The sequence below is a fragment of the Melospiza melodia genome, chromosome 18 (genome assembly GCF_035770615.1).
Source record: "Melospiza melodia melodia isolate bMelMel2 chromosome 18, bMelMel2.pri, whole genome shotgun sequence".
Lineage (NCBI taxonomy): Eukaryota > Metazoa > Chordata > Aves > Passeriformes > Passerellidae > Melospiza > Melospiza melodia.
In genome coordinates, this window is record NC_086211.1 from 4357789 (window position 1) to 4377723 (window position 19935).

Below are 19935 nucleotides of genomic sequence, written 5' to 3' on the forward strand. Positions count from 1 at the left end.
TAGAGCTCTTTGGACCTGTCTACAGGAAATGGAAGGACACAGATTGCAGTTTTGAAGGATGTTTCTGTGGGGTGCATGGCACTACATCCCCACTGCCTCTCCTCTTTGTTGTCTGTGGGGTTTTTCAGCACTGTACATTATGGGATGTGTACCCATCCTCTGGTTGTACAGCTGGGCAGCTGCAGAGCCATGCTGAGGAGCCTGCAGGGAGGCTGGAGGGGATCACGCAGTGTGCACCTCCAGATGGGATCAGTGGGAGGGCTGAGTCACTGTGCTGTGGGCTGTGCTTCACGCTGCCACCCTGAGCCATCCCAAACGGGCACCAGCGTGGAGGATGTGGAAGATGACTGGGAGGCTCCTAGGATTGCCATGGTTTCCTGCAAACCCCACACGTGGGGTCACTGTAGGGTTCTAGGAGGAACTTTTTCTCCTTCTTGCAGAGGCTCAGATGATGATGGGGAAGAAGAATCAACTGCTCAAGGGAGCAGGCAGACACACGATAATCTGTACAGAGTGCACATGCCCAGCCTGTACAGCTGTGGCAGTAGTTATGGCAGTGAGACCAGCATCCCTGCAGCAGCACACACAGTCAGCAATGCTCCCGTCACGGAGTACATGTGAGTATGCCAGGGAAGCCTCTCCACAGGGCTCCCTCCTCATCCCTGTTGGCTCCAGTGCTGCACTTCTGACCTAGAGGTAAAAAGCAGTGAAGGATTTTGTTTTCTGATTGGCATCTTTGAAGGATTTTGTTTTCTGATTGGCATCTAATGGGAGAAGGGAATAGTGCTGCACTAGGAGGAGTTTGGTTAGACAGCATGCTCCAAAATGTGAACAGCTCTGTGCTCCAGGACTCAGGAAAATGTCTAAAGAAAAGAAGTGGGAAGGTGTTGTCTGGGCTTCTTATTACACAGTGATTCTGATCACCAGAAGACTTAATTCTTCATACAGAGCAGTCTTGCCAGAAGCCTCCTAAAATACTGAGAGCCAAGAAAAAACCTGTGGGCTCTCTCTTTCTGTAGTATTTGCAGGCACCTCTGACATCTGTTGTAGTTTGGAGCTACCTAGTCCAGGTGGGATCTTCAGAGCTTTCTCCAGAAGTGCCTAACCCTGATTACATTTGGACTACCATCAGGGCCCATCTTTTTTTGGGCTGCCACATCATTTTGTTTATCCCCTTAGACGTTGTCCTCATTTTATCTCCATTTCTGCCACTTGGCAGTTCTGGTGCTGCAGGGAGGCAGATTTTCACAAGGCCCTATTTTTAAATCACTTGATGTGATTCATTGTGGGCCCTTCTGAGTAAGAATGTAAAAATAGTGCTCAATCTGAGGAAAATTATGATAGCTTTATGCCCTTATCTGAAAAAGGGGATCCATCTGGCCTGTAAGAAAAGCTTTGAAGGAGACTGACCTGACACAGTAGTTCTGGGGGTGAGGATGCTCTGCCCTGTGTCCCCACCAGAGACCCTCCCCAGAGAAGCATGGCAAATGCCCCGTTACCATGTGTGTCTTCCTTTCCTAGGAGCCAGAATGCAAATTTCCAGAACCCCCGTTGCGAGAATACCCCGCTCATTGGCCGGGAGTCCCCACCTCCCTCAGTAAGTCTCTCTTTACTGCTCTTCTCTGCTTCAGCAGCTTTGGGAAATACACATTTGCCACTCCTGTGTACTCCCAAGGCAGCTGATTGTGCAGCCAAATACAGGATCTGGCCCATAAATGGCAGCAGCTTGAATAGACAAGCTGTGTCTCACCTGCCATGGAGAATAAAACCCTGCTATGCTGCTTTGGGCATTGCACAAGAAAAGACTAAATAAAACTCAGTCAATTAATGCTGGTAATCCTATGGGCCCAGTCCTGCCACCACTGAAGTGCATGAGTATCGTGATGGGTGACTTCAGCAGGATGATTCACTTGCATGCAGTGTACTTGCTATCTGTGCCATTGGTTCCTCAAGTTTAAAAAGAAACTTGTTCAATTTGCAAATTCAGAGTTATTGCTGAACCTCTCTCCTTAATCTGCCCTAAAGAGATGGTAGGATGAAACCTGTATTATTTTTTTGTTGAGATTTTTTTTTAAATCTTTCTTTCACAACTGTTTTACTTTCTTTGAAATCTATTTTTGTATTTAATTTCCTATGGAGGAAAAAAAGAAACTTTCATGGAAGGTTTTGGTATTTGGAGTGGCCTGATAGCCATTTCTGTATGCTGGATAAAACATGGGCTTGTCTTCATGGCTGGGTAAGAGCTAAATGAATCTTGCCCTCCTTCACTGGATCCTGTAAACCTGATTTACAGCAGAACCTGGAGAACATGCCATCCCAGTGCTCACTAACTTGGTGGTGTGATTACAGAGGATGAGTAGTAAAATGCCTAATGACCAACCAGTCTTCAGGTGTAGGTAAAGAAAACACACTCTGTGGTGCCTGGTTCAAACTGATGGGAAGGGGAGGAAGAGGAGGTTGGCGGCTGAAGGAGTAGGAATTGTGGTGGAAATGAGGGCATCCCATTCATGGTTTCACTTCGAGAGGACCAGCTCATCTTGCTGTAGAGGAAGTGGAAGTGTGCAGAGTTGATCCTTGTCTCTGTCCTTGGCCAGACCTCTTCCACCCTTCCCAAAGAGGTTTCCTGCCCCGTGCTCCGATCGCGAGCTCTGGTCGCGTTATCCGCTCTCAGCACGGTCCCTGACGTGCTGCACTGCCAGAAGGGCACTGTCCCTCTGCTCCTGCCAGGGCACATGTTCCTTCCATGTCCTGCTTCCCCTTGCCCTACAGCTCTTCTGCTTCAGAGAAAGCAAATCCCCTTCCACGGGGCTGGAGTGAGGCAAGGCATTCCCTGGTTCTTCAGTAGCTGTTTGTGTCAATGCCCTGAGTGGGAATCTGAGTCTTGGGGTTTGGGAGTAGATAAAGGTTTTTTTTTCTTCAGAATAACTTGAGTTGGCAGCCATCAGTGTGGGCAGTGGGGAAGTGCAGGAGCTGGGGAGGATGAGGGAGCAGCACTGCACCTGTAGAAAAGGAAGTTTCTCCCCAGATGAGAGGAGGAACCAGGCTATGGGCTGAATGTGTTTCCTGGAGGGATGTAGTAGACAGGCAGTGGAGAGAAGAAAAATGCTTTCTATTCTCATACTGACAGGCAACAGGGAAAGGCTTTTCTGGGATTTTTGTATTTGCAGCTCTCCATAGCAGGTGGCTGAGACTGTACTGAGGCAGAAGGAATGGTAACTTTTCATAGCAAATTGTGGGAGGAGAGAGACAAAAAGGGAATACCAATGCACACATCCCTGCCTCTTTTTGGGAGGGAGGAGAGGGAGATAACCATCCAAGTAGGTTATGTCCAGTGGGCAGACAGAGCTGACCTATTCCATTTAGCTTTCTGTGAACAGATGGTGACAACTAAGATGTGATGATCCTGCTGCATTGTTTGTCCGTTACTTTTCCTGGCTTTTTGTTCGTTTGTTTGTGTTTTTCCTTCTCTCATTCCTTCTGATTTCTCCTTCTTGCCACAGGGATATCCCCTTAGGGTGCTAGAGCCCACCTTGTCGCTGGCACACACCAGGGTTTCACTTGCTTGCACTGTGTTTTTCATGCACGTTGAGGCTGCACTCTCTTTTTCTCTCTCTTTCTTGCGTCATCACAGTTGTATTTGGCTGCCATGGACAGTAGCAGCCATATGAGCTGGCAGCTTAAGCCCTCGGACAGTGCTCGGACATACTGGTAACAGCGCCCGCAGATGGAACAGGTACTGCACCCAAGGTCCCCCTGCTCAACCCCCTCTCCACTCCCAACCGCTCCCCTCATCCCTGCACTCTTTATCCCAGGCCAGTGCCTTTTATTTCTTCACATTCCTTCCCTCTGCACCTCCCACCCCATCCCCTCCTGCCAAGGGTGAAAGTGAAAATCCGATTTTGGCTCTGGTGCAGACTCAAGGAGCAGTATCGACCTTCTGGAGGCTTCTGGTGCGCCTTGTGAGGGTGGCAGGTGCCCATGCCTCACAAAAGCCACCTCACAGCAGCTTCAGCTTGGATTCCACACCTCAGAACAGCTTGAACACCAAGTGCTGAGTGCTGCTCAAATGTAGGAATAACCTTGCACTTCAAAAGCAGCACAGAAGTTCTCCCATCACAAGAAGCCATTCTCTAGGAGTAAAGAGAACCAATCTAGCAGCACTTCAGTCAGGAATGGTTGTCTTAATTCAGCTTTTGGCTCTCCTTGAGCCCTGCTGCTGTTCTGCTTGTCCTTAGTAGCCATAACACCCAAAACCATCAATACCAACCTGCCACAAGCTTGTAGCTCATTTGTAGGGTTTTTAATTTTAAACTGTCCTGAAGAGTTACTTAATTGCCTGTCAGATCTGTGGGCAGCTTTTCCTTTTATCCTTACATTTAAGGTCAAAAAGGAGCAAATTTTTAGAAAAAACCTTTCTTAAGAGTCCAGATATAATCACTAAGATCTGTTTCATTCTGTTTCAAAACCTTTTACTGTTTTGTTTGTTCTGTGTGTGTCCAAATCATGCCATCCATGTCCCACAGACTCTGTGAGCAGGGCCCTCCTAGTGCCATTTCACTGTCTGCATTCCCCATGGGCTGCAGTTGCTGGTGCTCTCCAAGACAGCCAATGTTTGCTCCCTCATGACAAGGAAAGAGGAGGTACTCTGCATTTTGGGGGGGTTATTAGCTTGCTTAAATACAGTGTATGATTAGGACTACCAGACAACTCAGATGGTCTGAAGGACAGTGCTCCTTCAAGGGAACTACACAGTGCCAGGAAGGTGCTGGTTCCAGTGGGAACAGGGAGCCCTTTGCTTTTGGCTGTCATATCTTGCATTCTCTTCCCAGAAATACATATCCATAAAGCTGCTGCTGTTCCTTCTTCTCTGCTTCTTCTTCTTCTTCTTCTTCTTGGCACTTCTCTCAGCCTTGCACTGGATTCCTTTCTGTTCTCTTGGTGCTTGGTCTGCATCCCTGCTGCTCCTTGCTCTCTGCCTGCCTGCCTGGGGAGGGGCTGGATGGGGTGTCCTGATGCCTCTGCCATGGTGCATGAATGCAAACAACCTTGTCTGAAGCATGGTGCCAGCACCCTTGAAAGGCTCACAGCTTTCTCCAAGTCTTAAGTCTTGCTAAGACTGCTCCTGGGACTCAGCTTGTGGTGGGGTTTTCTGCTTTGCTGTTCCTGTAGGTGGTATTGTAGCAATGTTAGATGGATCTGTTCCATGAAATAAAATATTGGTGAGGGTGGGGAAATTCTAGGGCCTTCATTCTAGACTTGAAATCCCTGGGCTGGAGCATGACCTGATCCCAGTCTGCACTGTCTCCTGTTTATCTATGGTCCCACCCGAGCTTCATGTGGCTGGCTGAAGGGCTATGGAAAAGGCACTGCATTCTTTCCAGGGCTTTAAAAACAAACAAAACCAACAGAAGCTCTGTTCTTTTGACTTGAAAGACTTAAGTCCCTTTGAATTCAGAACCCACTGGCTAGAATTAGCTGTTTCCCTGCATCTTGTACCTCCCATACATAATAACACCAAACCCTCTCTGTGTTTACTGTGCTCTGGCTGTTTGAGATCAACCTTTCAGAACTTGAATCCAGAAGCTTTGGTCTTTATTGCATTACCTGAACAGCTCTGGCAGGAAATCAAAGTCAGGGGAGCTCAAGAGAAATTCACGTGGGTTTTTAACCACAAATAGTAAATGGTTTGTACTCAGTCATGGTTTCATATGGTTTCATATGGTAAGTGATCTTTCAGCATAGCTTAGTTAGCTGTGAAGTACTCATGGATTTCACAGGAGTCAATAGAATTCATGGCATCTAAAACTAACTGATTATTCCTTAAAATTAGGGTTTTTTTGCAGCCAATGATTCCTTTGTGCCCAGGCTATGTGTGTTAAGTGCCTAAATAACATGTGCTGGCAAACCACACCTATGAAAATGTATATCCTCAACAAGGCTGAATGTGAAGCAGAGACTTTTATTTTCTTTGGAGAAATACAAAAATAACCCTGTGTGCAATCAGCTGTGTTTGTTGGAGCTGGCTGGTAAGTGACTGAGAGCAGCAATGGGAACAAGAACTCTTTCAGGTGCCCTTCCTGGGGAAGCTGACAGTGAGGTGGAGGTATGGGGTGCAACTTGTCCTCTGTGCTGTTCTGGAAAGGGTAAATGAGGGTGTGTAGGCACATGGGTACTTCCAGTGAGCATGCTGGAAGAATGACTGAATTGTGCATGTTCTTTAACCTTCTATGAAAGCTCCTCTTTAAAGGAAACTAAATGCAACTGTGAACCTGACAGCTGTGGAGTCCAAGCCCTCCTTGGTCTGAATTGTGCTCAGGTGCCTAGAATCACTTTTTAAAGGAGTTAAAGACATAGTGATTTGCTTTCTGTCTTTAGAATCACTTTTTAAAGGAGTTCAAGACATAGTGATTTTTTTAAAAAACAACTAAAGACTGAATTACTTTAACCCTGGATAATATAGTTTGGTTTCATATCCAAAAGTGCCAAGTGTCTGCTGATACATCTTCATCTGCTGGCCTGTCCAGCTGTTGGGACCTGTGTGTTCCACAGCATCTTTCCTCTGCTTCCCAGCAGAGGATGCAGAGAAGGACTTGAGGAAGGACTCAGCATGTGGAGAGGGCAGTGGTGCCTGGAGGGTGATGCTGAGGCTGGCCCAGGGCACTCTGACAGAGCTGTGCTGTGACAAGTGCACAGGGGAGTGCTGGCTCTCTGCTGCCAGCTCTGTCACACTTCCCATGGTCATTAAAAATACACTTAACACAAAGAGTAACTGAACCGGGAAGAGGTACAAAGGTGCAAAAATCCTCAGTTAAGGAGAGAACATCAGCCCTAACTCTGACTACTCTGAGTCTTGTTTTGTTCCTTGTGGTGGATTTGCAGGTAGGTTTGAATGTAAAATGCTCTGTGCTTGACTCTCCAGATCTTGTGTTCCTGGTTACTTTGTGTTAGTGACACTTAAACAACTGTGGGGTCTTTTCTTTTTGGAGGAAGGAGGGAATTCTTTTCAACTTCTCCCACCATGATAGGTGTACTTTGTACATCTTTGAAATGCAATTCATCAAGTGGTCCTCTTGATTTTAATGCTTTCAAGAAAGTTTATATTGCATGTTGTGTGCTGAACCCAACTACTAGTCCAGAAAGATGCACAATAACCTTCCATTATCTGAGATTTTTTTTTCTAAATACTTCTTACACAACTTTAGCACCTGGAAAAGTTCTCTGTTCATACTCATCTCCTATCACATGTCACTACAGAGAATGCAAATGGAAAATGAGCACTCAAATGGATTTTTCCTTCTAAGGCCCTCTTCTTATCATGAGGCTAGGCTGGTAATTTCAGCATTCCACCACCTGAAATGTGCCCTACTTACTCTATGAGAAAGTTCTTTGACTTCTAAACCTCTCTGAGCCTGTTGGGTTATTCTCCTATGTATTAATAACACCCTAAACTTTATTTCTGAAACAGTAATCACATTTAATAAACTGTATAGATTATTGCCCTCAAAGTAGCTCAGCTTGCTATTTTCCATCTTTTGCCCTCTCACTGACAAAAAATGCATCTTAGAAAGAACAGATGTACCCTTTGTCTTCTAAATATAGATGCCATTTCTGGGCCAGAGTTTTATATTAAGATCCATATTCTGAAAAAAAGTTTTCCAATTATGGAAGACACAAAAAGCTGAGTGTGCAAGTAAGCCACAGGTGTCTTCATCTTGTGCTGCTGGGATCAGCTCTGCCAGAGGAGCAGTTTCTCTCTTCTATTGTGCAGAGGTTCAAGCCAGGTCAGTCTTTGAAGGAAAACTGATAAAATACTGTTAATTCTCTGAAAACCCCCATGGACAGCTGAGCTTTTGAGAGCCTAAAGATGCCTCATAATGTTCTTTCCCAGTGGGCAAGATAAATCACACCTCCTGGTGTGGAACTGCCTTTCAGTTGTCTCTGCCAGCTTAACTGGCTATTTTATGTGGTTTGGTTTAAGAGGTGATAAAAAGTCAGAATGCTGAAGAGCACTCTTGGGAAGTGAGCTGTGGATATTATAGAATTATTCAGGCTCCAGAGGGTATAAAAAGAGGAATGAAATGTCTGTCCTCATTGCTTGGTTGTTAATATTGTGGTAGCAGAACCCAGAAGGTATCAAACACATTGGCATGAAGAGGCAAAGTTCTGTTCTTGCTGCTGGATTTTATTCACGTGTTTTCCAGCTCATTAGTCAGAGCTGAATGACACATGTTACCTCAGAAGCTTCTGGGAGCTGTTTTGGGTTACCTTGCTTAGAATAAAAATGAGAATGAGAACAGCACCACCACCTCCAAATCAAACCAACCTTCATCTTTGTGACTTGCTCTTCTCACCCCCACGCTGGAGCCTCATCTGCTGCTGCACTGTGCACAGTTTGGATCCCAAGCCACAGTGGGCTGTCACCCACCTGATAACTTGCTGATATCATCCTGTTTGATGGCAGCCTGTTCCCAGCCTGATAGGGTCTGTTCTTTCTTGGGCATAAATCATTTATTCCTCACTTTTCTTTCAAGCTGCCCATCCGTGGCACATGCAGTCTTCTGACGCCCTCATTGCTGTAAAATGCAATGTGAAGATGCAGTGAGCACCCATTTTCTTTTCAACCTTCTTTTCTGGCATGGTTGAAAGCAGTAACATCACTAAGAGAGGATGAAAGTGTGGGGTGGGTTTTTACATCTGCATCATTCCCATCTCCCTCTCTTCTCCCAAGCAACATATGTCATGTTTTGACTTAGTGACTGTTGGATTTCCTTCTCTAGAGAGCTGGGATAAATCACCAGCACCCCTGCAGCAGAATGTTACTCAGAGTGAACTGTGCAGTGACTTGTGAAACTTTCCTCTTAAAGACTGAGTCAGCAGCTCCTTGAGATGCTTGCTGTAAACACACACCATGTTATGCTGAGAAGTGGTAGAAATCTGTGGTTCCATCGTGACATTAGTCATTCTGACTTAACTTTCTGTTTGTTTGTTTTGTTTTTTTTTTGTCTTGTCTTTTCTTTCTCCAGTACACCTCCAGCATGAGAGCCAAATACCTCGCCACCAACCAACCTCGTCCAGATGCTGGCAGTGTGCATTAAAATGAAAAAGCAAAAGCAAAAAGCAAAAAAAAACAGCAACAAAAACAAAAAACAAAACCCACACGTGCAGTCAGACTAAACAATGTGCCAACTGCTGTGCCCCTGTGCTGTCCTTGTAGAACAATCCTGCTGTTCTGCCCAAAATCTAGTGCAGCTCCTTCTGTTCCTCCAGCCCAGACCGCCCTTCCAGCCTGGTACCTGGCCACTGAGTGGAAGCTCCTTTTGAATTTAAGCCTTCACCCTGTAGTACAAGAGAGCAAATGTGTGCTGGCCAGCAGCTGACAGCACCTGGGCAGGAACCTGGGCCCCAGCCCACGGGCAGCTCACCAGAGCAGCCTGGCAGGAACAGGGGGTGAAAATCTTCTGCCCCCTCCTTCCCCCTTCTGTTCCAAGAGGGACTTGGTGAAAGATGGTGGTAGATCTTCTTCACCTCTGCAGTGGGATCAGCAGCCTGCCAGACACTGAAGAAGCAGCTCTGGGTGCCTGTGGCTGGTGTGCAACGAGGGAATGCTGGGGATGCACAGCACAGGACCTGGTGGGAATCCTCTGGTGAGGGAGGAGGGAGCTCCTGCCTCAGGGTGTCACTGCATATCCACTGGAATTTGCTCCAGAAGAGCAAACCATTTCACTACCCTAGTTAACTTTTTTTGTTTTTTTGGAGTCCATTAAGAAAATGCCTTTTTTTCCCCATCTATATCTATATGTGGATTCTTGAGGAGGAGCAGAGGGGCCCAGCACAGTCAGGCTCCCTGTCCACTGCTCTGGAGCTGACTCTGCTCCACCAGGGAAGCCCAGGTATTTGCAGATGGCATTCTGGGTGCTGCCTTTCCCAGGCTGACACAGATCAAACAGGAGCCAGCCACTCACTTGGTGCCAAATTTTTCCAGGGAAAGACTTTTAAGACTTTATGGGAGGTATTTTTGCACTAAAGAGTTTTGGCTCTCCGATGCTAGATCTTATGGGACAGTCAGCTTGCAAAAGCAAGAGAAACTGGAAGCACCAATGGATTTATAGCAAATGCAAGCTCTCCACGTGGGAATGACCTGTGAACTCTGCTGGACTTTCTTTTTTTCCTTTTTTATAAACCATAATCTACAGCACAGGGTTGCTGAAATGGCATTGAAGGAGGTTTTTGGAGCCTCATTCCTAACAAACTCACCAGATTGTCAGTGTATCTTCTGTGTTTAGAGTCCAAAACCCTCGACAACATTGTGACTGTCAGAACAGATTTATATTTGATTCTATTTTGTTTAGTTTTCCAAGGCACATTGCTAACCACTATCTGACCATACTAATGCACATGAAAGGCATTTTCTAGACATGAGGCAGAACAAGGCTTGCAAAGGGGCAGCTGGGTGCCTGCAGAGGGCAACATCCTTCACTGGTGCTGTACTTCCCACTGCAGAGCAGTGCTCCAAAGGGCACTGGCAGCTTCCTGCTGGAAGAGGAGACTGCCTCTTGGGAGGTGCTGTCAACTACTGCCCTTTCACTTGGGTAACTATAATGTTCCTTTTTGTCTTTTTACCTCTTAGTAGGGGCATCTCAGCAGAGCTGCTGAGCGTTTTATTAAATCACTGGCAGAGGAAATTGAGTGGGAAGCATCTCTCAAACTGGAGTGGAGCTGTTGGCAGAGGCAGTTCGTTGTCACCTCAGTGATGTTCAGACTGATGTTTGTTTACCCCACCTTTGCAGCTTGGGGCGCAGAATTACCAACCTGCCTTTACTCAAGTCAGTTGCCTTCTTGCAGTGAGGTGGGAACTGCTCCTGGCAGGCAGCTAAACAGGCTGGAGGGATCTGCTGGGAAATGCCACCAGCTCTGTGGCACAGCAAGCTTGGAGACTCCTCTTAAGATAGAAACCACTACTAAACTGCAAGGCCAGCTGTTACCATTGGAAGGAGTGAGAGACAGGGAGGAGGCATCACCACACAGACAGGAGGAGAAGGGTTTGGAATAAACTTCACACTTCACCATAAATCTCTGGAAGCAGGATGTTCTTGCTCAGGACTGAGTATGCCCTTTCAGACACATTGGATGGGCTTCACACTGAAACATTACCTCTGTTTTATCAAATAACAAGGGCAGGGAAACCTGGTCACAGGTGGTATGGAGGGACACTGGCTCACGAGCCCCAGGGTTTCCATCCTGTCTTGGAGCCTACCAGGAGCTGTGGGTGTGCAGGGTGTGGTGAGGTGATCTTGCAGGGCCCCAAGCACCCAACTGTTCTCTGGGGGAACCCCAACCTTTCCCTCACTCTGAAGAAAGAACCAAGAGCCATATAATCCTCACTAACACTGAGTTGTTCTGCCATCATCCCTCCATGCAAGGATGTGCTCCGATTGCCACTCACATTATCAATTTTAGGGGAGCTGCCCTGAAATCTGTGGCCCAGTCCTACTGGTGGAAGGCAAATGTTTTGGAGGCTGGAGGGTGTGGGGAACCCTGTGAAAACAAGAGCTTCTGTGTACCAACTTCTGTGTGCACAGAATGCACCCTGAACCTGCGTGTGACTGCGCTTTGGGCTGGGTCTGAGTTGTCACCGTGGCATTGCCTGTGCCACACAGGAACAGGAGTGAGCCTTTGTTTGCAGCATCCAACAGAGCAGCCACCTTGACCTGCTTCCTTCCAAGGTCTGGCACAGCCACTTCCAACACCCAGAACAACTTCTGACAGTGTTTGGGGCTCGCAGCAAGGCACAGCTGTGGAGATACGTGCTCTGTGACTTCAACATATAACTGGAAAGAATGTTATGGAGATAACATTTTGCTCTCTGGGGGCCAGCACAACGTGACTGCGGTGTGAGCAGTGTACCTGTGTCCAGCCAGCACTTCCTTTACTTGACATGGATATTGCACTTTTGTAAAGCATCCTGGAACTCTGCTGCCCCGCTGCATGCTGTGCAGAGCGCTGGATAGGAAACACAGACAAATGGGTTTCTTTTGGTTTATTATTATTATTATTACTTTTTTGGGTTTTTTTCCTTTTTTTTTTTTTTTTGTTTTACTGGAACCTTGAGCAACAGTGTGGCATTTCTGCAGGCTGGTCTGAATGGATCTGCTGAAGAACAGATGGCCTTTGCCTATTCTTATGGCTGCGACATAATCAGTCTCATCCATATGGTCACATTCAGTCTGAGGAGGGGACTTTGAAAAGCCAAGATCTCCCAGACTCTGTGCCTCCCTCTAGGGTGAACAGCAGGTGCTATCTGGCAAAGACTCATCTGTTCTGGATGGCATTCATGGTTGAGGGAGTCCAAACTCTTCAAGCTGCAGGTGGTAAAGCTGTAGAGACTTCTCTCTCTTCCATCGTGTCTCTCTGTTTTTAATGTGACAAAACACCGAGGCCATATCACTTGGTGTGTCCTAGCTGACCTTGTTGGACATTTCTCGTGTTGCTGGTTGCTAGAAAAAGGGTCCAGAAGTTGGAGGAGCTGAGATTGGCCTCTGGACACCTCGCTGACTGCAGAGTGGACGGCAGCTTGTCCGGTTGAAGGTGACTGCGTCGGTGAAGACACTTCATGTTACCTTTTCAGAAGCACAAATGTGGTCATTGGCTTGTCTGGTTGGCTTGGTTTATTTCCACTGCATCATCATGTGTGAATGACACTTTCTTTTTGGAACTGAGAACTCTTCCAAGCACACAAACATCTCCACAATGTGAAATGTAAATAGCATGTTGGACTCTTGTGTCCAGTGTTCAAGACTGCATTGTAATTGTAAAGGAAATCAAATCAAGACTTGGCTGTGAATTTCTTGTGCTGTCTTGGGAATTATAACTGTAGTGTTTGTATCCTGTATGTATTATTAAACTGAGTTCATTTTGTGTGCTGATAAAAGGGTTCAAGCTAAGATTTTTAGCGTGCATCCATGTACCCAAATGTGAAGGCTGGAGTGCTCCCTTCCCCTCCTGTCCTTTTTAATTTTTTCCATTTGATAGGTGTTGATTTTCCGTGTACAGTCATCTCAGCCAAGATGCAAGGGATGTTCATTGGAGTGCTTTGAGGGGGACACAGTGCATGGGGTTTTAAGTGATCCTAAGTCAGGATTTCCACAGCAGTTCCCTGAAACCACATGAAAAGTTTGGCCTTTCTGAGAGTTCAAGCGTTTCTCAGGGAGCTGCTCAGCCATTGCTCACGAGAGCTGTGGGTGCTGCAGAGGGTGGGAGGCAGGAGTGGGTGGGTGCCCCCAGAGCAAGGTCCAGGTACCTGTGGGAGCAAGCCCAGGCTTCACTCCTGGTGCCCCCTTCTCTCTCTCCCTCCCAGCAGCCACTGAAATACCATTCTGAGCCCTTTGAAGAAGAGAGAGGTGTCTTGGCTGGTTGGTCCCTGCCACCCCCCAGTTCCAGAGGAGATGGGGTGGATGGGTTTCCCCTGAGCTCAGGAGAGGAGCTGCCTTTGGAGTTGTTCCTGCCTGGGCTCCAAGGAGCAGCCAGGGTCTCCCCCAGCCCAGCAAATACCAGTGAACACCTCTGGGTGGGAGGGGAAAAGCCCAAAGCCCTCCAGGGAGGTGCTGAGGAGCAAATCTCAAGCCTTGAGACAGAGACAAGGCTTGGTCTGCACCTCCTTTCACCACAGCCAGAAACTGTGTGTGTGCTGTGGATGGCTTCCCTAGGCAGCCCAGCAGAATGTGGGATGTTTTACAGCAGTTCCTAGCTGGCTGACAGGTGGTTTGTGCTGTCTCAGGGGGTGTGGGATCTCTGCCAAGCTGTGATGGTGAGTGTGCTGCCCAGCTGGGACGTGAGGGATGGGTCACTGCTGGCCTGGAGCTCCCAGGTGCTCACCCAGCCCCTGTGGCTGCATGAACCAAGTGGAACATAAATTGATGTACAACCAGAAAGTTCAAAATGCTCCTTTCCTAAAGAGGATAACTGTAGCATGAAGCTCTTAGGTGCTCTGCATATTTGATACCACATTGCTCCTCACTATGCAATTCCCAACTCCTTCCTTCCTGTTCCTCCTCTAATCTCACACCAAGACTTCTGCAGTGGCCTCTGCCCAGGAGGCTGCTGGAGTCCCAGAAAAGCCTCATTTCTTCCATTGTCCTCTGCCCTGGGTGCAGCTGCCCAGCTGTCACGTCGTGTGCCTCAGGTCCCTTGGTAATTAATGGGAGGCCCCATGAGTTTTATTCACATCATTCAGAGGGAAGTTTATTTTCTTGGACACTGTGCACAGAAATCTAATGGTGATCATGTACCTGGCCTTTTTGTAACTTCTCTGTTTCGTTTGTTTTGTTTTTTTTTTTCTTCTTAACCATAATGGTTGTATATCATACCACTTTATATACATATATAATATATAAATATATATAATTTTTTTTTAAACTTCGGACCTGCTAGTTTCTTTCAAGTGTTCCTGCACTTACCCAAAATGTTTTTAAATTGTGAAGATTAAAGAGGATTGAGCCCATTTTTGTATCTTTACTTTTAATTCTGTAGTTCTCTTGATTGTAACGTAGCTATTTTTTACTGTAACTTTTTGGTTTGCAAATACTAAACAAAAAAACCTAAATGTAATATCTGTGGTTTCTATTCAGCTTGGGTTTCATGTTTTAAAAATAAACGATTTAAAACCACTGTTCCTGGTCATTGATCTGTGTTTTGTCCCAGAGGGGGTGTGGGGATGGGCTGGTGGCTGCAGTGGGGATGTGCCTGGGACAGGAGGTGCTGGAGCAGCCATGGGACACATCAGATGTTCTCCTGTGCCCAGTGAGTTTGAACCTCTTGAGCCCCCTCTGCTGCTTTGGTTATTCCCCACTGGAGCAGCAATAAACATGAGTGGTTCATTTCCACCAGCACAAGTACAAGAAATGTGGAAAAATATCCTGGGCTGCAGCCCACCAGCTCAGCCCTGTCAAAGGCTTTTCTTTGGGGGAAGATGAAACTCAGCATGGGCTCACCTTGCTCGCTGCTGCCCCAGGGTATCGTGGGTTACTCTTTAGTTCTGTTTGTGCATTCTCTGATCACAGGCCCAGCACCACATCACTATCACACAGTGAAATGAAACCTTTACCTTCCTCTAATTTTCCTGATCTGTTTTCTGCCTGATCCTGCCAGCCAAAGGAGGCTCCTGCCCCCATCCTGTGCTATTCTTGCCCTGACCTCAGCCCCTCCCTTCCTAGGTGTGGGGATAAGCAATAATTCAACTCTGTCTTTGGAAATGCTGTGTATTTTTTTAAAATGCTGAGTATGGCTGAAGCCCACACCAGCCCATGAGTCCAGTCCAGAACACAGAGGGCTCCTTGTTGTGACTTTCCCCTCATGGCCGTGAATCCCAACAGACACCAGTTTTCCTCCTTTCACTAATAATTGACAGATGTGTCTCCCGTCTTTTTTTTTTTATTCCCATCTAAAGGAAGAACCCACGTTTTCCACCTTCATCCCTGACCTGAGCTGATTAAATCTGCTCTCTAAAGCTCTAAAAGGGCTTGGAGCAGTCAAGGGAATCTCATGGCATGCAGGAAAATAAGAGTCAGAGTCATCAGTGTAAATATTTTACCAGGTTTATGGACTCCTCCAGGGATTGGAACATGCAAAGGCCACCACCTTACCTTCCTGGTGACCTCTCCCAGGAGCTGCAGCCTCCCTCACCCTCTGCCCTGCTCCCAGTCCCAGCAGGAGCAGGGCTGAGCTCTCTCCTGAGCCACTCAGGAGAAAACAGAGGGAAGGGTGAGGTATGTGTTTGAATAAACCTCACCCTCAGATCAGCCCTCAGTAGTGGTCCCTTAGATCTCATCCTGGGAGATAAGGCAGGGAGGGGTGCCCTGGGGAGGTGCTTTAAACCTGTCTGTGCTGTGCTGAGCTGCGCTAACACCAGCAGTGCTTCTGGTGCCTCTGTCTGATGGAAAACCACCAGGCAGAGCTGGTGGCAGTGGGACACAGTTACTGACTGCATGTCCCCATCTGCTGTCACCTGCTGGGGTGGGAAATGGCCCAAACTGCAGGTCCTGTTTGGTGCTGAACTTTGCAGGCAGCACCTGCTGCTGGTGCTGCAGCCTGCTCTGCCCAGATCCATCCATCAGGTGCATTTAGGACTTGGATTTGTGATTTTCTGGGAAGGTCCAGAGGGGTTTTGCACTCTCCATGAATCCAGGACACCAGCAGGCAGCAGAAATTGCAGCTCATCTTCTCTAAGCCTTCCCAAAACACCCTCACTCCTGAGGTATAGATATTCTCAGTTCAAAGAAAGAACAGCAACAACTTCTCACAAGCTAAGCCTAAGGATCTTAGAAGAAAAAAAATCAAACAATTATTATCTCTCTTTCTATAACCATTTTTATAGATATAATTTGCTAAAAGTGCTATTCATAGCACACCAAGTGCTATTCATAGCACACACAATTATTATCTCTCTTTCTATAATCATTGTTTATAGAAATAATTTGCTAAAAGTGCTATTCATAGCACACCAATAGTGTTAGAAGTTTTCACCTTAAGACCAATCAAGTCTTAGGTCCACTACTGTAACTATAAGAACTGTGGATTTCTTAATGTTACACTTAATAATAAAGAGTCTTTGAAGCCTTGTGCATCATGGAGGCAGATGCCAATCACTCTCCAATCAAAACACCCCCTGGTACCACACTGGGGAGTGGCCCCATCTCCCCACACACCCTGTGGTGCTTTCAGGAGGTCGTGTCCTCTCCTTGCACTGTGAGGGAGGCCAGGACAGAGCTGAGTGTCCACTGGAAAGGAAACCCCGGGCAGGGAGATCCTGATCAGTCTGACCACGTGGGGATGCTGGAGCCCTGTGCTTGGCACTTTGTGAGCAGAGGCAGAGGATGCTCCATGCAGGGCTCCTCCTCTGTGTCTGCAGCCCAGCCTGGTCTGTCCAGCACTCCAGCATCTCCCAGTTCGTTTGGGAGTGCCCAGGCAGGGACAGAGGGTGGGTTCACTGTGACCATGGTGACGAGGCAGCAGGTCACACTGCTGTGTGCTGGACAGGGGATGGATGGTGGCAGGAGCAGAGGATTTTCCTTCCGCTCCTGGGACCGTTTGCCTTGGCTCTGCCTGGAGCAGGGGGTGTTTCTCACCATGACCTCAGCCAAAAATCCCTGCTCAGGGATTTTTTAATCCTTCCCAGCCCGTGGAGGGAAGTGGGAGGAAGCACAGCTCCCTGCTCACTGCGAGGTGTCGCAGATGCTGCTGCTTCCTCTTCCCACCAGCAAACCTCACAGAACCTGGAGCTTGCACCCTGTAAATCACAGCCAGCCACTCCTGAGCTGTTCCAAACACATCAGCTCTGGGCTGGGCATGGGCTGCTCATCAGGGAGCCAGAACAGCCCCCACAGCCCAAGGGCTTCCTAACCCAACCACCCTAAGGGGGGCTCAGCAGGCTGGGGAGGGCACGGCTGGAGCATCACCCAGAGCTGGCACTGCTGCTGCAGGCTCCTGTGCTCAGTGTGGACCAGCACAAACCCATCCCTGCTTCCCTGCTGAAAGCACCATGGTTTGGTGGGGGCTGAGGGGGGACACATCCACTGAGGAGGAGGAGGAGGAGGAGGAAGGAGGGGTTGGTTGGGAGCGGGGCTGTTCGGTGATGCCGCGGCTTCGCAGATCTCATCTGGCAGCGCCGTGGGAAGTGTTTCCAGATGCTTTTGAGATGCTCAATTTATCTCCTCCTCCACTCTTGGCTTGCCAAATGGCTCCAGCAGCAGAACTGGCCCCACTGGGCAGATGAGGCAGACCAGAAACAGCAGTTGCTGGGAGCTCTGGGGCTAGGGGGATTGGTTTTGATAGATTCAAGGCTGGTCTTAAAAGTCAGGAAGGGAAAAATAAACTTTGCAGCGCTTTTGGGTTATTTATTTTAACCACCTGCATGTTATGCAGGGGTGGGAAAAAGTAGAAGGGTGAAAAAAATAAAGGGGCAGTGGTTGAGAGCTGCTCTGCACATCCCAGTGCTGAGTCTTGGCCATCCCACAGCCATCACTCTCTGCTGCAGGGCTTTGCAGCCCCTCACTCCAAGGCAGACAGTGCTGGAGGTGGATTAAATCACCTCCAGCTGCACAGAGGTGGTGGGATGCAGATCATACCCCCACAGGGGTCCCAGCACTCTCCCACCCAGCACTGGGACAGGCAGCTCCCAAAGCTGCAGCTGCATGCATCGCTCAGGCCCCGCCATTCGGATGCTTTTATGTTCATTTCCCACAAATATTCCACTTTTCTGGGCCAAAGCAGCTGGAAGTGGCTCTTGGAGCCAATTCACACAAGTTTTGTTGTCTCCCAACACTGCCCTCCCACCCCAGGCCTCAAGCACTTCTCGCTGCTGTCAGTACCAGGATGGGTGTTTGTCCATCGTGGGTGTTTGTCCCAGCACATGGTCCTGTTCACCCTCACATGGTCCCTGGTGAAAGTCCCCACAGCCAGGCTGGGAACACAGTGACTCACACGAAGGCTGGGACTGCAAGTGACCCAAATGCAAATTAAACCATTAAAAAAAAAAAAGGAAAGGAGGTTGGAAACAGCAAAAAGGACTGAATCAGTGTGTTACTCTCTGCCCTCGATGTTGCAACCACCCAGAGATGGGGAAAGCCTTTAGCCAGGCGCAGTGCTGTCAACAGCAGCAGTGCCTCCGTGGTGGCAGTGTCCCCAGCAGGCCTGGCTTGTCCCCACCCCATCAGCACACAGCAGAGTCTCCAAAAGGTACAGCTGCCTTATCAGCTGCCTCGAGCAGGCGAGAGTAAACAGGACGTCCCACACCAGCGCCGGGGTGCAGATGAAAGCAGCCTGGCCTGCAGAGTCTGCCAAGTATGCGAGAGCAGCAGGCTTTGCTTTTGTTTTCCTTTTGTTTATTAATGCCTGTATTTATTTACTTTTCAGCCCACGACTCAAGGAAGGAGGAGGGAGAGGCTGGGAGCCTGGTGGGAGACAAACTGGAGGGCTGGTGAGCTGCCTTCCCCCACTTCTGAAGGCTCGGTGGGGTACATTTCATTTTATTATTTTATTTTATTTGTAACTTTATTTTTTTATTTGCGTTTATTTTAATTTTTAAGCCCCCATCTGGGAGTTGCACCATGCCCAGCATCCCCCCAGCCTTTACCCGTGCCTGGAGCTCCTGTTCCTCACAGCAGCATTCCAGCCCCAAGCCACAGCCCCTGGCTGCCCAGTGCCTCAATGGGCACTTAACCCACATCTGCCCATCCTGTCTGGGGTGCAGGGGAGGGTCAGGCTCGGTGAGGTGACAGCACTGCTGCTGGGAAGTGCCCACGCTGCCAAACCGCAGCCTGTGAGCAATAGGAGAACTCGTGGGGGGCAGATGGGGCTGGGTGTCACGGCTTCCTGTGCCTGACACAGGTCCCTTTGCTGACCCTGCGCCGGGGCAGGCCTGAGGGCCACCAGATCCTGCACCCAGCACACCATCCCTGGCTCAGGCAGCGGGGAAAGGCAGCACTGCTGTACATCCATCCACCCTCCCCTTCCTCCAGGGCCCTTTTTGGGGTGCCCAGGTCAATGGTGGTTCTCTGATGTGCCACACTCTCAGCCAGAGCCCCACCTCACCAAGGGCTGCAGAGCTCGGGGCACTTTTGATTTTTGTGGCTGTCTGGAGGGGGAGCAGGCTGGGAGGAGGGGTGGCTGCTTCAGCACACACCGATTTCCTGCCAGGCTGTATTTTTAGCAGGGCCAGCCCTTGATAACCCAGAGATTCAAAGGAAACTGTGAAATAAGTGTGCCTTGAAAAGAAGAGAAAAGGAAGAGAAGAGAAAAGGAGGGGAGGAGAGAAGAGAAAGAGAAGAGAAAAGGAGGGGAGGAGAGAAGAGAAAGAGAAGGAGAAGAGAAAAGGAGGGGAGGGGAGGAGAGAAGGAGAAGAGAAAAGGAGGGGAGGAGAGAAGAGAAAGAGAAGAGAAAAGG

General features: G+C 48.4%; 1 protein-coding gene across 2 annotated transcripts in view; it reads left to right on the forward strand.

The window, feature by feature from the left end:
- TTYH3 (tweety family member 3) overlaps nucleotides 1-14664 on the forward strand; it is a 74837-nt gene extending 60173 nt beyond the window's left edge. Inside the window, exons 12-15 of one of the 2 annotated variants that reach the window (XM_063171750.1) lie at nucleotides 441-617; nucleotides 1522-1597; nucleotides 3632-3733; nucleotides 9024-14664. In XM_063171750.1, coding sequence (XP_063027820.1) covers nucleotides 441-617; nucleotides 1522-1597; nucleotides 3632-3712 — 334 coding nt within the window. In that variant the 3' untranslated portion in view covers nucleotides 3713-3733; nucleotides 9024-14664. The remainder of the gene's footprint in view (nucleotides 1-440; nucleotides 618-1521; nucleotides 1598-3631; nucleotides 3734-9023) is intronic. The other variant, XM_063171751.1, reaches the window with a different exon arrangement.
- Nucleotides 14665-19935: the final 5271 nt, after the last annotated feature.